General features: G+C 40.3%; 1 protein-coding gene across 2 annotated transcripts in view; it reads left to right on the forward strand.

Annotated features, from left to right (window-relative positions):
* The window catches only part of CHN2 (chimerin 2), a 287,694-nt gene that overhangs the window by 258,846 nt on the left and 10,437 nt on the right, over positions 1–18,411 (forward strand). For both annotated transcript variants that reach the window (XM_014841045.3, XM_070511247.1), the window contains 2 exons: positions 12,148–12,232; positions 16,636–16,809. In XM_014841045.3, coding sequence (XP_014696531.1) covers positions 12,148–12,232; positions 16,636–16,809 — 259 coding nt within the window. The remainder of the gene's footprint in view (positions 1–12,147; positions 12,233–16,635; positions 16,810–18,411) is intronic.

Genomic DNA, 18,411 nt, shown 5'->3' on the forward strand with positions numbered 1-18,411 from the left:
CTTCCTGTGTGGTGACTCTCAAAAATGGCCTGGTCTGGACTTAAGTTAAATGGTTACCCAACTTACCCTTTTATGTCCTGACTCTCAATAGACGGAGGCTGCACATTAGTATCCTGTTCCCGTGATCCACCATGTGCACATGTGTGCTCACGTCACATGCAACTTCTAAACACACCTACCACCCCATAAGATCCTGGGGCCAGGACTAGAAGTTCAGGAGGTAGAGAGTGTGTCCTGCTGCTACTGCTAGGACTCCTCTCCAGGGTGTGACAGCACCACCACCTCCCACTGTGGGGTTTGTGGTCCATTTATGGTTTCTATGCCTCTCGTTGGTTTTTGCATTCTTATCAGCCTAGTGGTCATTTGCTTTGGAACAAGCCATTTTTGTTCCCACATGCAAATTCCTCTCTTTTCCTCCTCCTCCTTGACCTCATAAAATGTGTCAGCCCTTCCTCCCCAGTATTCCACCTGCCTTGGGTTCTCACGGACATGCAGCGGCCCATCGTCCTTCCATACCCGTCTTGATCTCTTTCTGTGCACTGGGGGAGCAGAGCCAGGGGTGGTCGGCTATGCCCGCACTTTGGCACAGGCAGAAATTAACTTCAGAAATGGTTGTGGGTTTTATTTTCTTCCTTTTGTTTAATCATCAGAGAAGGTTGTTTTGGCAGAAACACGTCTACACGGAAGAATTTAAAGGAAAGACAGACTTCATCGCCGTGAATATAAAACGAGGGACTCAAAGTGAGACTGGAATAAATGGGCTTGGAAATATTGGGCTTTATGAAGAAAATATGGTTTCTGCTCCCAAAGTGCTATGAAGAAGAGTCATTTTTATCTACCTCCTACTATAGCCTGGCTCTACCATTATCATTACTAGAAACTCCCTCTTTTCAAGTAATAGAAACCCCAGAAACTGTCTTAAGCTAACTAAGAGGCTATTATACAGGAGGGTCTCCTAGAGCCCTTGGGGACTGCTCAGAACTCAGGCAGGGGAGGAAGAGGAACTGGGAGTACACCTGGACTCAGGTTCTCCTTCTCTTCCCCCTCCCTCCCTCTCTCCCTTCTTCTCTCTCCCTGCTGCTTCATTGCTCTCTGGGTATCAGCCCCATTGTTCTCTCCCTGCACAAAAATGTCTTAGTCCCTATGGTCTGCAGAATATGGCTGATGATAACTCCCCGGTTTATATGTTACAAGACCAGCCACAAAATCCCAGTTCCAAGTTTCTAGGAAGACAATCAGAATAGCTTAACTTGGACCAGGTGTCTGCTGTGGTCAGGTCACTCTGGCCACGAGCTCATTCCTGTAAACCCGTGGATGGAGCTACAGGATGCCTGGGGTGGACAGTGCCCAGGTTATATGTGAAAGAAAGGTGTCCTCCTGGGTAGATAGCCGGACGACTATCATCAGCCTCAGCTGTAATCCTTTCCTCCTTGTTTTGAAGAATTCCCCTTCAAGTTTCACATCAGAGTCCAGCTCTTTCCACTGGGTTCTGCATGAAGTAGATCATGAAGCTACTCTGAGCCTAGAGGTTATTATTAATATTAATACCTGCAAGCCTGGGCATTGTGCAGCACAAGTTAGTCTTGTCCTCTGTCTGGGTATCAGGAAGGGTCTCTACGCTTTCGGTTCCGTCTTTTATACAGTGTACCATCACTGTCAGGCCATTTTGGAGCCAAGACTAGCCCTTAGCAAAACTGGGAAGTCAATGAGGTTTGTCTCCAGCAAACTCTCCCCCCTCCACCCCTGCATTGTCTCTCTTGCGTCCCTCCCATTGGTCCTGTCTGCTGGGTGACTCTGTCAAACCATCCTGCTAAGACCTGCCAGCCCTGGTTTCTAGATCTTAGCTTCACCTTCTCCACTTCATTCCTTGAAGCTTTGCATTCTGCTAATAGGCTACACCTTATGGTTAAATTGAACTATCACCTGTTTCCTGACAAACCAACCTGGCAATTTACTCAAAACCCGTTCTTCTGTGATTCACCAAGATTTCCTATTGCTCCACAGATAGTATGCACTCAATTTTAAAAGACCTTGTTCTTTTAAAAGGGCTTGCTCTTGAAAATGGCAGCTAAATTAATTCAGTAGTCATGTTTTAAATGGGTCCTCTTGAGACCAACAGCACAATGCCTTTATCCAATGGAATTTTGTTGGTGGTGGGAATTTCAGGCAACTGAAGAAAGGCTTTCTAGACAAGGTTCTTACATAGGTGAGCACCTTCTCTGCCTGCCAGGGTCTGACTTAAAGCTTATCTTATACCTTCTTGGCGTGTTTTTTATGTAAATAGCAGGACACTGTCATTGTAAATCCTTTACAACCAGCAGAGCCTGGTGGAAAAAGAATAAGCTTTGACAGCAAACCCAAAAGGGACTCCTCAGTTAGGCCACACACCAGGAAAGTGGCTCGGCTGAGCTGTTCCACAAATGTAAATCAGCTGCTAGTGAGTCCGACCCATATCAAGTGCTTAGCTCTTATTAATTTTGCATTGAGTTTGTTTTATCCCAAAGAACATATAATTCAAAGGGACTATTCTAACTGACTAAATGGCTGATTCTGGCACTTTAAGTCCAGAGAAATGCTCCTTTTGTGTTTTGTGGGGAGAAGAAAAAAAGCACCAGTGATCACTCTTCATATTTGTTGGGTATTTTTGAAAGTTCTAAGAAGAGAAAACTATTTAGACATTCATTTTTTTTTAATTCAGCAAATATAGACGGAGGGCCAGTTATGTGCCAGGCACTGTCAGGTACAAGAAAAGACAGTGGTGACATAAGAATGTGAACTCTTTCTCTCCTTGGTGGTTCTCAACCGGAGTGGTTTTGCTCTGCAGGGACATTTGGCAATGTCTGGAGACATTTCTGTCTCACATGACTCAGGTATGCTAATGGCATCCAGTAGAGACCAGGGATGCTGCTAAATGCCATGCAATACCCGGGACAGGCCCCCACCACAAATTGTTATCCAGCCCCAGTGTCAATCGTGCCGAAGTTGAGAAAACTTGCAATAGACATTGGGGCGGGGTCGGGGGACTGGAGGGTTCTGAGCAGGGAGATGTCAAAAGAACATTCATGCTGAAGCCCTCGTAAACCTGAGAGGAAGTTAGCTAGCGCAAGAATATCTCACTTTATGCAACGGGGAGATTCCCAGAAAGCTTTGAGGCAATCAACGTTTTAGAAATTAAGTGCTGTGTGAAATGTACTAGAACAGCTGCTGAATAGACAAATCTCGGGGTCAGTGGTGCCACAGTTGAGAAACCCAGCTCTCCTAGAGCATGTGCTCAGCAGACCTCAGGGAAACCCAGAGTCTTCTGTCACAGGCTGAGTGATTCCCCTTGGCTATTTTTCTTACATCTGAAAAGGTTCACTTCAAGGTCAGTATTTCATCTGATCCTGCAAGAGGGGAAAGTCCAAAGTTAACTTAATTTCTTACAAGATTTCAATGTCACATGATTATGGGAAATGCAGTAGATTATAGGAAAAACCGTTGGCTGAGGTCAGGAGGCCAAGTGCTGCTGCCCCTCTGGGTGGCCGCAGAAGAGCTGCCTGCCCTGCAGCCCCTCAGGTAACTCTGGGCAAAGGCTAGACTAGGTGACCCCCAAAACCCAGTGACTTGTAGCTTGAGAGCGGCTTCAGCCACCTCCAGCCCCCTGTTCTATGCACACAAAGCAGCTAAGAAAAAAACTGCCTTTAACGCAGGGTCTTTTTTCAAACCAAAGTAAAAGAACAAAGTTCTCATTTTTAACATAAATAATAAGAATGACCAACTGAGGCAATATGGGTTTAGTCTACACCAATGATTGTCCACCTGGATGACTTTGCCCCCTGGGACACGTTCAGCCATGTCTGGAGACACTTGTGTTTGTTCTAGCTGAGGATGCTACTGGCATCTAGTGGGTAGAGGCCAGGGATGCTGCTAACATCCTACAAGGCACCAAGATTTATCCTGCCCCAAAGGTTAATAGTGCCAAAGTTGAGAAACCCTGATGTACGCTAAGAAAAAGCAAAATTTCTCAACTGTGGCACATCATAAATAGCGCTTTTTTACAGTCTAGAACCTGGGCTGAGCTGATTATACACTCGGGCGGTGTCTACATTGACCCGTGAAAACATACTTGTTAGGAAACCACCAGGGACTACTGCCTTCCAGATTCAGCAGATGTGAGACAAATAACATCCTGCTCATTTAGAGTCAAGTCAGAGAATTCTCGCTAAACACCCGAGGTTTTTCTTGACAGCTCTTCTTTCTCTTGTTTTTGCTAAGTAGCCATTCCTGGGCTATTTGTCAAACATACCTTATCTCCTGGAATATCATCTTTTTCTGTTTGGTGTGGTTTTTGAATTCCAGGCAGACCATGCCCAGTATAATAGTCTTGGACAGACATTCTTCCTGTCTGGGGTATTTTCTTCCTGTCTAGGGTATTTTAGTTACTGCCCTAAAGTTTGCAAAATGTTCTTTTTTCTGAAAAGATATTCTTGAAAATCAATAAACTTAAGAGAATGGAAAAAGCTGATCAGTGACTTTTCAGGATATGGGGTATTTCATTGGGACAGTAGACATCATAACTCAACCCCAAAGAAAATGGGTTCAGAGAGAGTGCCCTCAGCATTTACATATAGCCTAGTATCTGGAGATTGTCCTTGTGGACCCAAAAGAAAATTGAACAGTATATCGGCCCTGAAAATAAACAGTGGCCCATCACAAAGAGGAAATTAGGCAGTGGGCCTAAAATAATGTTTAACTAACTTTATGTTCCCCTCTGTCCCCATTTTGTTTTATTTCTGTGGGGACACTCAGAGTTATTTGTTATTCAAAAATGTCTACTTGCGTTTATTTGGCTGGAGAAATGGGATCGAAGGCATTGGGGAGACATTGAGGGGAAACAATGTTGGTAAATATGGGCAGGGCTAATAAGTGTTAAATGCAATTTTGATATGCTTAATTATTTTTTAAAATATTGGCAAAAAGCGAAATTTTAGAAAATCTGTGAGTAGCGTTTCCTGTGTTTCCTGAAGCATTCAATAGGCTGATTTCTGTTTTGTCAATGTGTAGTAAACACTGAAGCTACTCTTCTAATTTCTAAATACTGTATTTTCATTCTTACCCCAAAGTATGGAGATATTTCCCATGCAATTTCTTTATCCACTGGAGATGTTCCAGAGAATAATTTTGTCATTCCTTTTTTTGCATGACCTACAAGAAAAGAAAGCGTTTCAAAAACCAAGCCCACCTTCATTGGCCTTTGGCTGTGCTCTTTCTTCTTAGAATGTTCTCCCCAAGTCATCTGCCTCCCCAGTCAACACCATCACTTCTCCACCAGCTCCATCTTTCCCAGTCTGGTGAACTCCTATCCATCCTTCAAAACTCAGTTCAAATATCACTTTCCCCAGCCTTCTCAGGAAGAATCTATTGTTCTCTCTATCATGCTACTGTGGGATAATTATTCATGTTGTCTGCTTATTCTTGTAGATGACGTCCTTGAGTGCAGGGAGGTCTGTGCTCCTCTGGTCTCTTTTGACTTTGTATATCCAAGGACTAGTACAGTGCCAGGTTCAAAGCAGGCAATCGGCATGTAAGTATCAAATAAATGAGGGAATAACGAGTGGGTGGATAGGAAGATGAAATAGGAAATAATTAATCTCTCTGACATCCTTCCCCCACTAATTTGTAAGACGCTTCTGAGATACACAGAGTCTACATTTACGCTTGATTGGGTTTCTGGCCTTTCCACTCTGTACCACTGGTCTGTTTGTCCATCCTGAACGGTGTTTTACTTTTTGTAACTACAGAAGTCTTGATGTGTGTTTGGATGTGTTTTTCTACACTCTTCCACTTATTCGAAGTTATCATGGCTCTTCTTTTCTGCTCCATTTTTCCATATGGATTTTAGGGGCGACTTGTCAAGTTTTGTGAAAAGCACCATGGAGGTTTTGATTGAAACTGCATTGGATTTATAGATTCATTTGGAGGGTGATTGACATATTTACAATACTGAGCATTGCCATACATGAATATAGACTATCTCTCTTCTTATTTATGTCCTTACTGTCATTTATTTCATTATTTTCTAATTATTTTAGATTTTTGCTGAATTTAGATTTTGCTGTATGAGAGGAGTCTTTAATTTTTTTTTTTTTTAAAGATTGGCACCTGAGCTAACAACGGGTGCCAATCTTCTTTTTTTTTTCTCTTCCCAAAGCCCCCCAGTACATAGTTGTATATTTTAGTTGTGAGTCCCTCTGGTTATGCTATGTGGGACGCTGCCTCAGCATGGCCTGACAAATGGTGACATGTCCCCGCCCAGGATCCGAACCGGTGAAACCCTGAGCCATAGAAGCAGAGCACGCAAACTTAACCACTCGGCCATGGGGCCAGCCGCAGAGTCTTTGATTTTTATTATTTGATGAGTTATTGCTCGTGTATAGCAGTGCTATTGATTTCTTCATTATATTAAGCAAAGTTTTATTAAGTGCTTTTATGTTAAGCAATCTTGATGGCCTCGTTTCTTCTTTCAATCATATGTCGTATTTCTTTGTCTTGTTACACTGGCTAAACTTTGCAGAATGATGCTCAAGAGAAGCCATTCATAGCAGGCAGTCTCATCTTTTTGCTGACTTTAAAGGAAATTGTTCTAATGTTCCATCTTTAAATGCTCAGTTTATGATGTGTGCGTGATAGATACCTTTAGTCAACTCTTTTTAGGAGAGTTTCCTGTATTCCTAGGATGCTAAGTGCTATTATTATGAAGGGATGTTGAATTTTATTGATTGTCAGTATTCTAATTTTTGAAATGATTGTGGTTTCTCTCTCTCGTTTTGTTATTGTGGTGAATTCTGGTAATACATTAACCACCTTAAATCCCTGCAGAAAATCCTCCTTGGCCATGACATTTTAAATACAGAATGCCACATTCAGTAGGATCCTTCTTTTAAGGATTTTTACATTTATGTTCATAACTGAAATTGACCTATAATTTTACCTTCCTGTACTGTTCTGGTATAGCAAGATTATATTAGCCTCATAAAGCAAATTGTGGGGCTTTTCTTCTTTTTTTTTCCCCTTCCACTCTGCAGTAGTCTGTACTGGCTAGAGATCATTTATTTCTTAAAGATTTGCTAAAACTTAATAAAATCATTTGAGATCCGTGACTATTTGAGAGTAGATGTTTTACTGCAGATTCAATTATTTAATCGATATAATTGAATTTAGGTTTTTCTGGGTTATTTTGAGTCATTTTTGATAATTTATATTTTTTAAGAAAATTACGTATTCCACATTACTTTTAATTTTGTGGGTACAAAGTTAGTATTCTCAAGGTTTTTGTTTTCTATCTTTACTGCATCTGCATTTCTGTCCTCTCTTTATAGTTTGTGCCTCCTTTCTTGCTCAATTTGCCCAAAGTTTACTTATTTTATAAATCTTTTTAAAAATCACCTTTTAATTTTTTTATTCCTTTTACGTCTTTTCTTTCTCTTTCATTATATTCTGTAATCATCTCTTTTTTGTTGTTGTTTTACTCTGTTATCTTTCTAGCTTCCTCAATAGTATACTTAGCTTATTAACTTTCAACTTTTATTTTCTAATATATGCATTTAAAGCTCCTATACCCCACAAGGGGAGTTTTTTTTGTCTTTCAATTCTAGATGTTTTATAATTCCTACTAAGATTTCTTCCTGGACTGCTAAATTTTAAAAATTCTTTTAAGTTTCCACATATATTGGAGTTGGGCTATCTATTATTACTGATTTTTAATTTTGTTGCATTGCAGTCCGAATACGGTCTCTATAGTATCGACTGTTTTGTAAATGTTGAGGCTTGCTGTGTGGTCAGTTTGTGTAGATATGCATGTGATTTTTAAGAGTGTGTGTTCTTTGATTGTTGGATATGAGGTTCCTTTTATATTCAGTATATTAACTGTAGCTATTTGATCTATTAATTTCTGTGAGCAGTTGTTAAAATCATTCTGATTATGGATTTGCCTATTTCTCCTTGTAACTCCTTCTGTTTTTCTTTTGTATTTTTTGAGACCTTGCTGTCAGGTACATAAAAGCTCAGGATTATTATACCTTTATGGTAAAATTAAATCTCTAATTATTATATAATGACCATCTTTATCGCTAATAATGAAAATCTGTATTTCGTATCAGTGTATCTATTTTGAGTTTCTGTTGCCTAGCGTTTGCTCGGTATGTCTTTTTCTATCCCTTTACTTTCAACATTTCTATCACATATTTTGAGCGTGTTTCTTGGAAAAGTTGTTTAAATATCTGAAAATTTCTGTCTTTTATTTGATGAGTTAGAGCCATTTATATATATGATGATTAGAGACGTATAAGTTTTTTTCTTGTTTTTTTCCTCTATTATGTGTGGTTTTTGTTGCTTTGTTTTTCTCCTCTCTTGTTTTTTACTGGCTTGATCAAATCTTTATGTCTTTTTCTCTTATGCATTTTTAAATTCGTGGATTCCATCCCACTTGGCAGTAATTCTCTCTGAGCAGTTTGTTGAAAGTGTTCCATAATCTATTATTCTCTTTTTGCTGAGGGAAAGTCTGTTTTCATTCTAATTGCTGTCCTTTTGCAGGTAACCTGTTTTATAGGATTTTGCTTGTGTTTTGGTATTCTGCAGTTTCACTATAATCTATCCATGTATAGATTACTTTTTATTTGTCATGTTTGAGACTCATTTAGCTTTTCTTAATCTGAAGATTTTGTGTCTTCTACTAATTCTGGAAAGATCTCAACTGTTTCTCTGTTTGAATATTGCTTCCCTATATGCCCTCAACCCCATCGTCCCTCAGCTTTTCAGGATGACCGCTTCCTTGCTTCTCTCCCTTCTGCATCGCCAGTCTCTTGTACCTATTGTGTCAGTCCCATCGACAAGTCAACATGCCCTAATGTCTCCCATCTTCTACTAAAAAACATCTTCCCTTGACCCCATATCTTCCAGGAGCTATCTCGTTGCTCTGCTGGACATCATAGCCAGATTTCTGGATGAATTTGCCTCCACATTTCTCCGCTTCCATACCTCCCATTTATTCTTCAGCTCACTTGAGTATGACTTCTGCCCTCGCCAGTCCAAAGAGACTGCTGTAGCCAAGGTTGCTAAGGACTTCCCTGTGTCTGATCAATGTTCATCCCTCATCTAACTGGACCTCTTTCCAGCATTCAGCGTGGTTGACCACTTCTTCCCTGAAACACTCTTTCCTCTTGGCTTCTGAAACACTTCACTCTCTTGGTTCTCTCCAAATGTTGGAGCACCAAAGGCTTGGCATTGGCCTCTATTTTCTTCATTTTCTACTATTTATCCCTAATAGTTTTTATCTATTCATGCAATTTTAACTACCATGTATTTGTCAGAGATGGCCAAATGTATACCTCTAGCCCTCACTCCTCGTCTGAGCTGTTGAATTATGTGTGAATCCCTGCCTGACCCTAATACTTGGAATTTCAGCAGCATTTAATCTTAAACTGTCCAAAGCTGAATTCTTGAATTTCTCCCCAAAAGACTATCTTCCCTATCGCAGCAAATGGTGTCACCACCCACCTGGTTTCTAAAGCTAGAATCTAGGAGTCATTCTTGATTCCTCTCTCCTTCAAAGACCCACATTTATTCTATTATCACATCCGGTAAACTATATCTTCAAAATATATCTCAGGTCCATCCACTTCGCACCTCCACCTCCAGCATCATGGCCTTGGCCTCTATCATTTCTCGACTAGAAAATACTATCTAGTTTCTGAATCTCTTCTGCTATTACCACTGTCCCATCCATTCTCAACACAATGGTCAGAATATCTTTTTTAAAAAGCATCTTCCAGGAGCCGGCCCTGTGGCCTAGTGGTTAAGTTCAGCGCACTCCACTTCAGCCACCCAAATTTAGTTCCCCAGGCACAGACCTACACCATGCAATGGCAACCATACTGTGGCTGCAACCCACATACAAAATAGAGGAAGATTGGCACAGATGTTAGCTCAGGGCAAATCTTCCTCAGCAAAAAAAAAAAAAAAAAAAGGCACCTTCCTACTCAAAATCCTTTAAGAACTTCCTGTTGGACCTAGATTAAAACCAAATCCACACATTAATAAAGGCTTCAAGACCCTTTCCTACCTTCAACCTCATTCCAATTCCTCTCCCCCTCACTCTGGCATTCTGGCCACCCTGGCCCTTTAGTTCCTCAGTCACGTCAAGCTCTTTTGCTCCTGCATGGCCTCCGTAGATTCCTTCTGCCTGGAATGCAGCTGTCCCTTTGCCCCCACCAGACTGTCTCCTTCTCTTCCTTCAAGCAGCTTGAGGTCACCTTCCCAGAGAGGCCTTCCCGACTGGTGAGGATAACATTGGGGCCCCTCTTCAGTCTCCCTAGTAGCGACCTCATTTTTTCTTTTATAGCCCTTTCCACACCTTTTTTCCTTTTCTTTTTTTGTTTGGAGTTATTTTTATTTTACATATTATTTTATTTAATTGCTCTTGCAATTTCAATAGCATATTAACAATTGACTTTGTTGCCATAATTAACCAGCATTTCTAGTAAAATGTTAAGAAGCCTTTGATGGCTGGATTTAGAAAATGTTCAACTTTCCACAGGACTCTTTACTGAGGGATTCTTTTAGCATCAAGATTGATCTAAGGGAGACTTTGGGTGAGTCACGGCCTTGAGGCTCTGTGAGAAGGCGATGCCCTCAGGATGGACTCTCTGCCTTCCTGCAAGGCGTGCTTTGCCACATCTTGGTGTCACTTCCTTGCAGCACAATTCTCCACTTTAGTAAAAAAAATTCTGAGAGACTTTTTTCAAAGCAGAAATAGGATAATGGCAGTTTGCATGTGATAAACTGAAATACCAAAAGACTATTATAACTTAGTTTTATTGCATAGAAACCATGGTCGTAAGTTTCTCTTTTTGATTTATTAACTTATTCACTTTGTCTTTACAAATCTGCAAGTTCCACTAGGAGGGAACTGGGTCTGTTTGGCTTGCCACTTTATGTATACCCAATTACTAGCATATTTAAATAAAGCAAGATCTCAAAGTGATGCCGTTTTTTTTTTGTTGTTAAGTAGAGCTGATGAGCATTTTCCCAGACTGTTACCAGAGTTGTCATCCTGACTTTTCTATTCAATAAAAGTAGTATACAGACCTCCCAGTGTGTTGAATAATATTGTCTGCATTTCTTTTCTTTTGTTAATGGAGGTTTAAAACTTTAGAAGTCCTTGTATAATGTCTCATAATATTTTAATTTTGTAAAAATTCAAAACCTTTTCATGTAGATTTGCATGCCCCCGAATAGACTCCTGTGGTGGTTTTTGGCTTACCATGGCCACATTTGCTTTCAAGGAAACTTCTAGGTCTGCTTCTTGAAGCTCATTGGTGCTAGAGAACATATATTTTTGGGGTTTTTTTAATCATATCTTAGTACATGGTCCTGTCACAGGAGGACCCGTACCTGAATAATTAGAGATAAGACCATCTTTACTTCATGATATTTAAAATCTTTAACACCTGGCTGGGGCACAAACCAATGAGACTGGCACCTTGGCCAACCAGAAGGGACTTGCAGCTTACACTCATAGAGGCCACCCAGCCTGCCGAGTGCGGACTCAGTCTCTGGGGAAGGCAGTTCTTTAGATCCTATTGGTAGACTTCATTTTCCACCAACTCCCTCATCTTTCTAATAACTTTTTTAGAAGTGGCTCACAGCCTTGGAGCCTTTTAATTGTCCTGTAATCATGTGTTTTTTATAGCTTCCTGGATAGTCTGCACACAGTCTGCCTTCCAGAACTTACTGAGCTAACTGCAGGTTATTGCCAGTGGTTTGGGCTCTCTTGGGTTTGTCCATGCAGTGCCTTCTTTGGGGTGATGAGAGTCTCATTCCTTAGCTGATGGCACGGCCCTATGATCTTACTGTTTCTCCACCTTCCTTTCTGACACTGACCTGGGGCATGGTGGATTGGTGGAGGATTTTCAGAGACCAAAGCACATCTCTGTTTTCTTCAGGTCTGTTTACAACTCCAGCCCACTGGAAAGAAAAGGCCCAGTGAGGGATGCTCGCTCCCACTGAGGGCTTTATTTCTTGACTTTCATCTATTTGTTTCATGTCCAAGGCCACCTGCCTCCAAATGACTCTGAATTTTCTGATATTTTTCTTCTTTCTGGATCACAGGTCCACACATTTCGAGGCCCACACTGGTGTGAATACTGTGCCAACTTCATGTGGGGGCTCATCGCCCAAGGGGTCCGGTGCTCAGGTAGACCTGGAACTTTCTGTATCCATTTCCATTTGTATAAAGTGCCACAATGTTGAGCTGGAGGGCATCTTTCCAGAGCTGGGAAATAGGCCTACCTTAGCTCAGAAGTCTAGCTTTCTGAAAGATTCAAGGCATCTCTGTGCTTCATGGAGAGACTGGGCTAGGTGTGTGCCAGGAGGAGAAGGAATATCTCATCTTTATGGAAGAAAAGGAAAAAGTCCAAGCAGGTCCATTTCCTTAGGCACTTACCTGCCACCCCAAATAGGCGGTAATCCTTAAAAGAAAATCAGTTCCAATGGAACTGCATGGATAGAAAAGCCATATTTCTTTCCTATCCCCACTTTACTATAAAAGGCAGGGCATAAAAATAATAATACTAGTGAACATTCACCACATACCAAGCATTGAGCCAAGCATTTTCTATTTATCATGCCATTTAGCCCCACCAATAGACCTTGGGGGAGATGAAGTTATTCTCCCCACTAAATAGATGAAGAAACTGAGGCTTGGACATCATTGCTCATTGCCCTTGGCCACATAGTAAATGGTGGAACATTAATTCGACTCTAGAGGCCATACTCAGTATTTTTCGGCTATCAGATTATCAGTGGAACTCTACACGTTGATTTGATATTGCATATTTTCAAAGCACATTGAAACCCTAGGTCTTTTTCCATATAGAACTAGATGCACACACCCATTGCTAAGAGTACACGACACATCTTATTAAGATACATCTAACAAAATAGCAAAAAATTGCCAAATTAATGTGTAACTGGGCTTCCTAATTCATCTTACCATGCTTTTTCTGACAAGCATTTCTGGCTGGGAGCAAGAACAGCCTCCTGTAATGTAAGGATTGTGTTTCCACTGACACCATGACTGATTTCTTCTTTGCTAGGGTATGATTTTAAAAAATAATTCTTATGAAGCATTTAAAATAAAATAAGCTAATGACACTACGTTAAGAAGATCTGTTTCTCCGTACTGCCCATTTTGGTTCACAGGATCATGGGGCCTTAAATCTTTTCTCTGCTTGGAAGGGGCTATCTTAGCTTCTACTGTGTAGATACAGCAATCACCAGGGTGAGACCTGGATGGTTCATTAGTGCCCATGCATGTCAGTTATCTCTCCCTGCCCCCATCCCAGAGCTGTGAGACAAGCTGTATCTGTAGGCTCAGAGGCAGCCTCTTCAGAAATGTTCCAGATGCCCAAATTAACACAGAAGGCTTACTCACCAAGAGTCACAAAGTATCTCACAGCTCAACCACTGAGCAGTGTGGCAGAATATTTGAATTACTCAGTAGTCATTAATTCAGCCTGTCCCAATTATACCTATCCAAAATATCCCTAATTGCTGGTATTATCCAATTTCAGCAGGAAACTGGTCCAAAGTCAATATTTTGAGAACAAAACTCTGGGATTCAGATTAGCTGTGAAGAGCAACTTTCTCTGGGGTAAAGGGTTTTTGGTTTTTTTCTGTGTGTGTGTTTTTTTTAATAAAACATATTCTAAGGCTGTAATGTTAGTATTTTCCAATGGCCACTGTTTCACCTCATATTTCCTCTGAGCAGCAGGAAAACTGAAAACTGATCCTTAAAGGCTAGACAGAGCCATCATTGCCATCATATGTAAATATTAAATAAATATTTAAATATTTTTACATGAACTAGACTTTATAGCATATAGAATTGTATTTGTTTGCCAAAAGTGAATATTTTTATATTTGTTATAAAACATCTTCATTTTAATAAAACATCAGTATTTAACTCTACATAAACACACTATTGCTTCAGAACTTAAAATGAAATTTATAAGGAAATTAAAAATAGAATCATCATAGAATTCAGCAATTCCATTCCTGGGTATTATACCCAAAAGAACTGAAAGCAGGCACTTGAACAGACATTTGTACACTCGTGTTCATAGCAGCATTATTCACAATAGCCAAAAGGTAGCAGCAGCCCAAGTGTCCATCAATGGGTGAATGGATAAACAAAATATGGTCTATCCATACAATGCAATATCATTCAGCCTTAAAAAGGAAGAAAATCCTGTCATATGCTACAAGCTGAATGAAGAAGGACATCATGCTAAGTGAAATAAGCCAGTCACAAAAGGACAAATACTATATGAATCCACTTATATGTGGATTCTAAAGTAGTCAAATTCATAGAGACAGAAAGTAGAATGTGGTTGCCCGTGGCTGGGGGAGGGGAGTGTGGGGAGTTATTGTTTATTGGGTACGGAGTTTCAGTTTGGGAACACGAAAAAAATTTGGAGATGGATGGTGGTGATGGTTGCACACAATGTGAAGGTACTTAATGCCACTGAACGGTACACTTAAAAAGGATTAAAATGGTAAATTTTATGTATATTTTACCGCAATTTAAAAAATTGCTTTAAATGAGGTTTGTGAGAACATAGTAAAAATTCCTAATGAAAAAACTTAAGAATTGCTGGGGAGGCATCTTTACATTTTCTATCGCCATATTTTTTCCTTTTATTTAACTCTTATGTAGTGTTCACCACACTTCAGACTTTATATCTATTAACTTATTTAATCCTCATGATAACCCTAGGAGTAGGTGCTATATTATCTTCATTTTATAAAAGAGGATCCAAACAAGAAAACCAACCAATTCTATTTAGTTCAGTTCACCAAAATTTACATTCACCAAATAGATCTATCAAAATATTATTAAAGTTCTCTTGAGTTTTATTGAGTTTCTCATGTTGATAAAACTAAGATGAATGAGAGCTGGTTTTTTCCTTGGAAGGAGGGTAGACAGAGAGAACTCACCAGTAAACATTACGTGAAAATCATCTGATGTTTTTCAAAAATCATTTTTTGATGATTTTATAGTTTTAGATCCTCTCAAATCTTTGGTGTGGTTAAGTGCTTTGTAGTAAAGCAGCTGATTGTAATATTCATTATCATGTGTGCATAATATTTATATATAAAATAGATAAATTATATAATATATAAAATTCTTCTTCTTCTTCTTCTTTTTTTGGTGAGGAAGATTGTCCCTGAGCTAACATCTGTGCCAATCTTCCTCTATTTTTTTGTATGTGGGATGCTGCCACAGCATGGCTTGATGAGCGATGTGTAGGTCCATGCCCAGGACCCAAACCCTCAAGCCCCAGGACACCAAAGTGGAGCACACAAACTCAACCACTGTGCCAACTGGGCTGGCCCATAATTGTTATTCTATTTTGTGCATGTGTGTGTGTGTGTGTGTGTGAGGAAGATTGGCCTTGAGCTAACATCTGTTGTCAATCTTCCTCTTTTTGCTTGAGGAAAATTGTCGCTGAGCTAAGATCTGTCCCAATCTTCCTCTATTTTATGCAAGATGCTGCCACAGTGTGGCTTGACAAGTGGTGCTAGGTCCACACCCAGGATCCAAACCCGTGAACCCCGGGCTACCAAAGTGAGGTGTGCAAACTTAACCACTATGTCACTGGGATGGCCCCTAATTATTGTTAAACAATCAATATTAGAAAGCACTTTGAACAGACAACACATCAACTTTGAACAACTTCACCATTAAATTTTTATTTTCCAGAATGTAGTCTGTGCCTTGTTATTGTTAGAGAAATTCCATCAGTGGATACCAACTGCTAACAAGACTTTTAATGTGTTCATTGAACTTAAAATCACCTTTTCAGCTTCAGATCTTGATATGAGCTTTATAAATAATTACTCTAATCATCAAATTACATGGTGTTGTTCTAAATTGTAAACCCTCAGGTACTCCCACTGGTGTCCAGTTAGACATTATTTCACTCACAGGTGTCAAAATAAGGCAAGTGGAAAGGAAAATGGCCTACCTAAACTGCCTAACAAGGAAGGAGGGAGTGGAAACTATGGGCAACTCTTCAGGAAAGGAGAAGAAGATGCCGATGGTCATGGGTCCCTCAGACCAAAGATCAGAGGTTCCTGCAGAGAAAGCAATCATTTCTTCCACAAGAGAAGCATCAAGGCCTTTAGGGGAAATAAACTAGCAAAAGTCCTAGATACCCTTTATGAGGCATGACCAGCTCTGGGAATCCAAGCCCAAAAGCCCACATGTGGACCCAAAGATTCCAGTCCAAAAAGAGAAAAAAAACCTACAAACAACCTGGCTAGTTACCAAAACTATCTCAGTGAGATGTTGTATTCTTGTGGTCCAGCAACAGAGAAGGCTTAATGAAAAAAAATGGAACTATACAAGAGTTTCGTGAGTAAAGATGGTTTCATGCTCATCTTGTGGAAAGCATCACCTCTAAATGGGATGGATGTTCCAGAGAAACACAGCAAACCCTTGGGTGTTTTCATTTTTATTTTTGGTAACATATAATTTGTGTTGGGCTTTCACAAAAGGGCCGGGCAAGGCTAATGTGGCTTCTCTGTTTACAGACTGTGGATTGAACGTACACAAACAGTGTTCCAAGCACGTTCCAAATGACTGCCAACCTGATCTCAAGAGGATCAAGAAGGTGTACTGTTGTGACCTCACAACACTCGTGAAGGCTCACAACACGCAGAGGCCCATGGTGGTGGACATATGCATTCGGGAAATCGAAGCAAGAGGTTTGGAAAAGACGCCTTATCATAGTGCCTTTATTTTTACTGCTTATGTTTAGTTTGTCAAGGCAACTTTCTTATAATTGTTAAATCAACTCTCTCCACTATTGATGTTGGGAAATGGTCTGCACGGGCACGCATGTACACACACACACACACATAAACTAAATCCACCCAACTACATCAATTTCTGTTTCATATCCAAACCATGCATATGTGCACTCAACACAAGCTTGCTAAGCATTTATTTTAGGCCCCACATGGAGGATGTAAAAGTCACAGTTCTCACCTTTAAGAAATTCATACTGTTATGTGCAGAATCAGAGGGGCAAATAAATGTTCTAGGTGCGTGCATTCAAAACACCATGGAGTCACAGAGGAATACATTTTCATCTTATTTGAGGACAATTCAGAAAGGGTTTATGATAGAGGTGAGGTTGGAATCGAGTCTTAATAAGTTCTTCTATTAAATAAGGAAAAAATTGTTGAGCAACGCATACATTTCCTACCATAGAAGTTTACTCCTAGTATTGATTCTGTTTATTTCAAAGAGGAAACTTAAAAGATTAAAAATATCTATGCAATGAAAAATCAAGGAGGCAAGGAAGATAACATTTCAAGAAAAAGTTTCCTTATGTTATTCTTGAGTCATCTTTCCTTTACTTGTGCTTTTTTTGGCCGCTCTCCAGTATCAAAATGTTCAGTGATATGGCGGATTTCTGGGTGTGATTTGGATGATTGCACCATGTATAAAGCTCAAAGTTTCAACGTTTTTGCCATGTATTGCTCTGCTGTAGTTGGTATCCATTATTCTGTCCAAATTGGCTTAATACATTCTACAGCTATTTATGCTTGGCCAACTATCCCATTCTTTCCTAAGCAAAACAAAAGAGAACATTATAGCTGGTTATCCCAAACCTTTCAGAGATAGGAAATTATTCCCTTTTCCATGCAGGATGAAAACTATAGCTATTCTATTCCCTTAAGACTTACTCACCTAATCTCAGATTGTAAGAAATGCCTCCTGCCTTTTGACTGCTGTAGCTGTAAGAGCGTAAGGGGTGCTTTGGAATCTGGGAAAGGTATTGATGCACGGGCTGAGCTGGGTGAGAGTTGAGGAGGGGTGTCCTGACTCTGGATGAATGGCTAGGAAAAGTAGCCTGGGGTCCTGAAGTTGAGAGGGCTCTGCCATTTGTGGTCAGATCATCAGCCTCTCTGGAGCCTGCAATCAGCACTTGTGCGTCTCTGGACAAGCTGGGATCATTCCCACAGTGATCCTCATCATCAGAGATAACAGATAATTCGGGCAAAGTTACCACCAGGTCTGGTGTCGAATGTGTCCCTGGAGAGTGCAGCACTAAGCATGCCTAATACAAGAGCTAGAATAGCACAAATTAGGAATCTATGCCAGGAGAGTCACAGGCAAGGGATTGGAGCCACAAGTATTAGGGACATGTGCATGTGAGCAGAACCACAGAATGGGCTGGAAGAAATTCACATGACTCTCCGGTTCCCAGCTTTGTTGCCACCACTGCCAACGTCTTACCCCATCTTCCTTCCATAGCAAATTCCTTGTTATTCTCCAAAAGCTCTATTATAGCTATTTGT

Source organism: Equus asinus, chromosome 1 (assembly GCF_041296235.1).
Source record: "Equus asinus isolate D_3611 breed Donkey chromosome 1, EquAss-T2T_v2, whole genome shotgun sequence".
Classification (NCBI taxonomy): domain Eukaryota; kingdom Metazoa; phylum Chordata; class Mammalia; order Perissodactyla; family Equidae; genus Equus; species Equus asinus.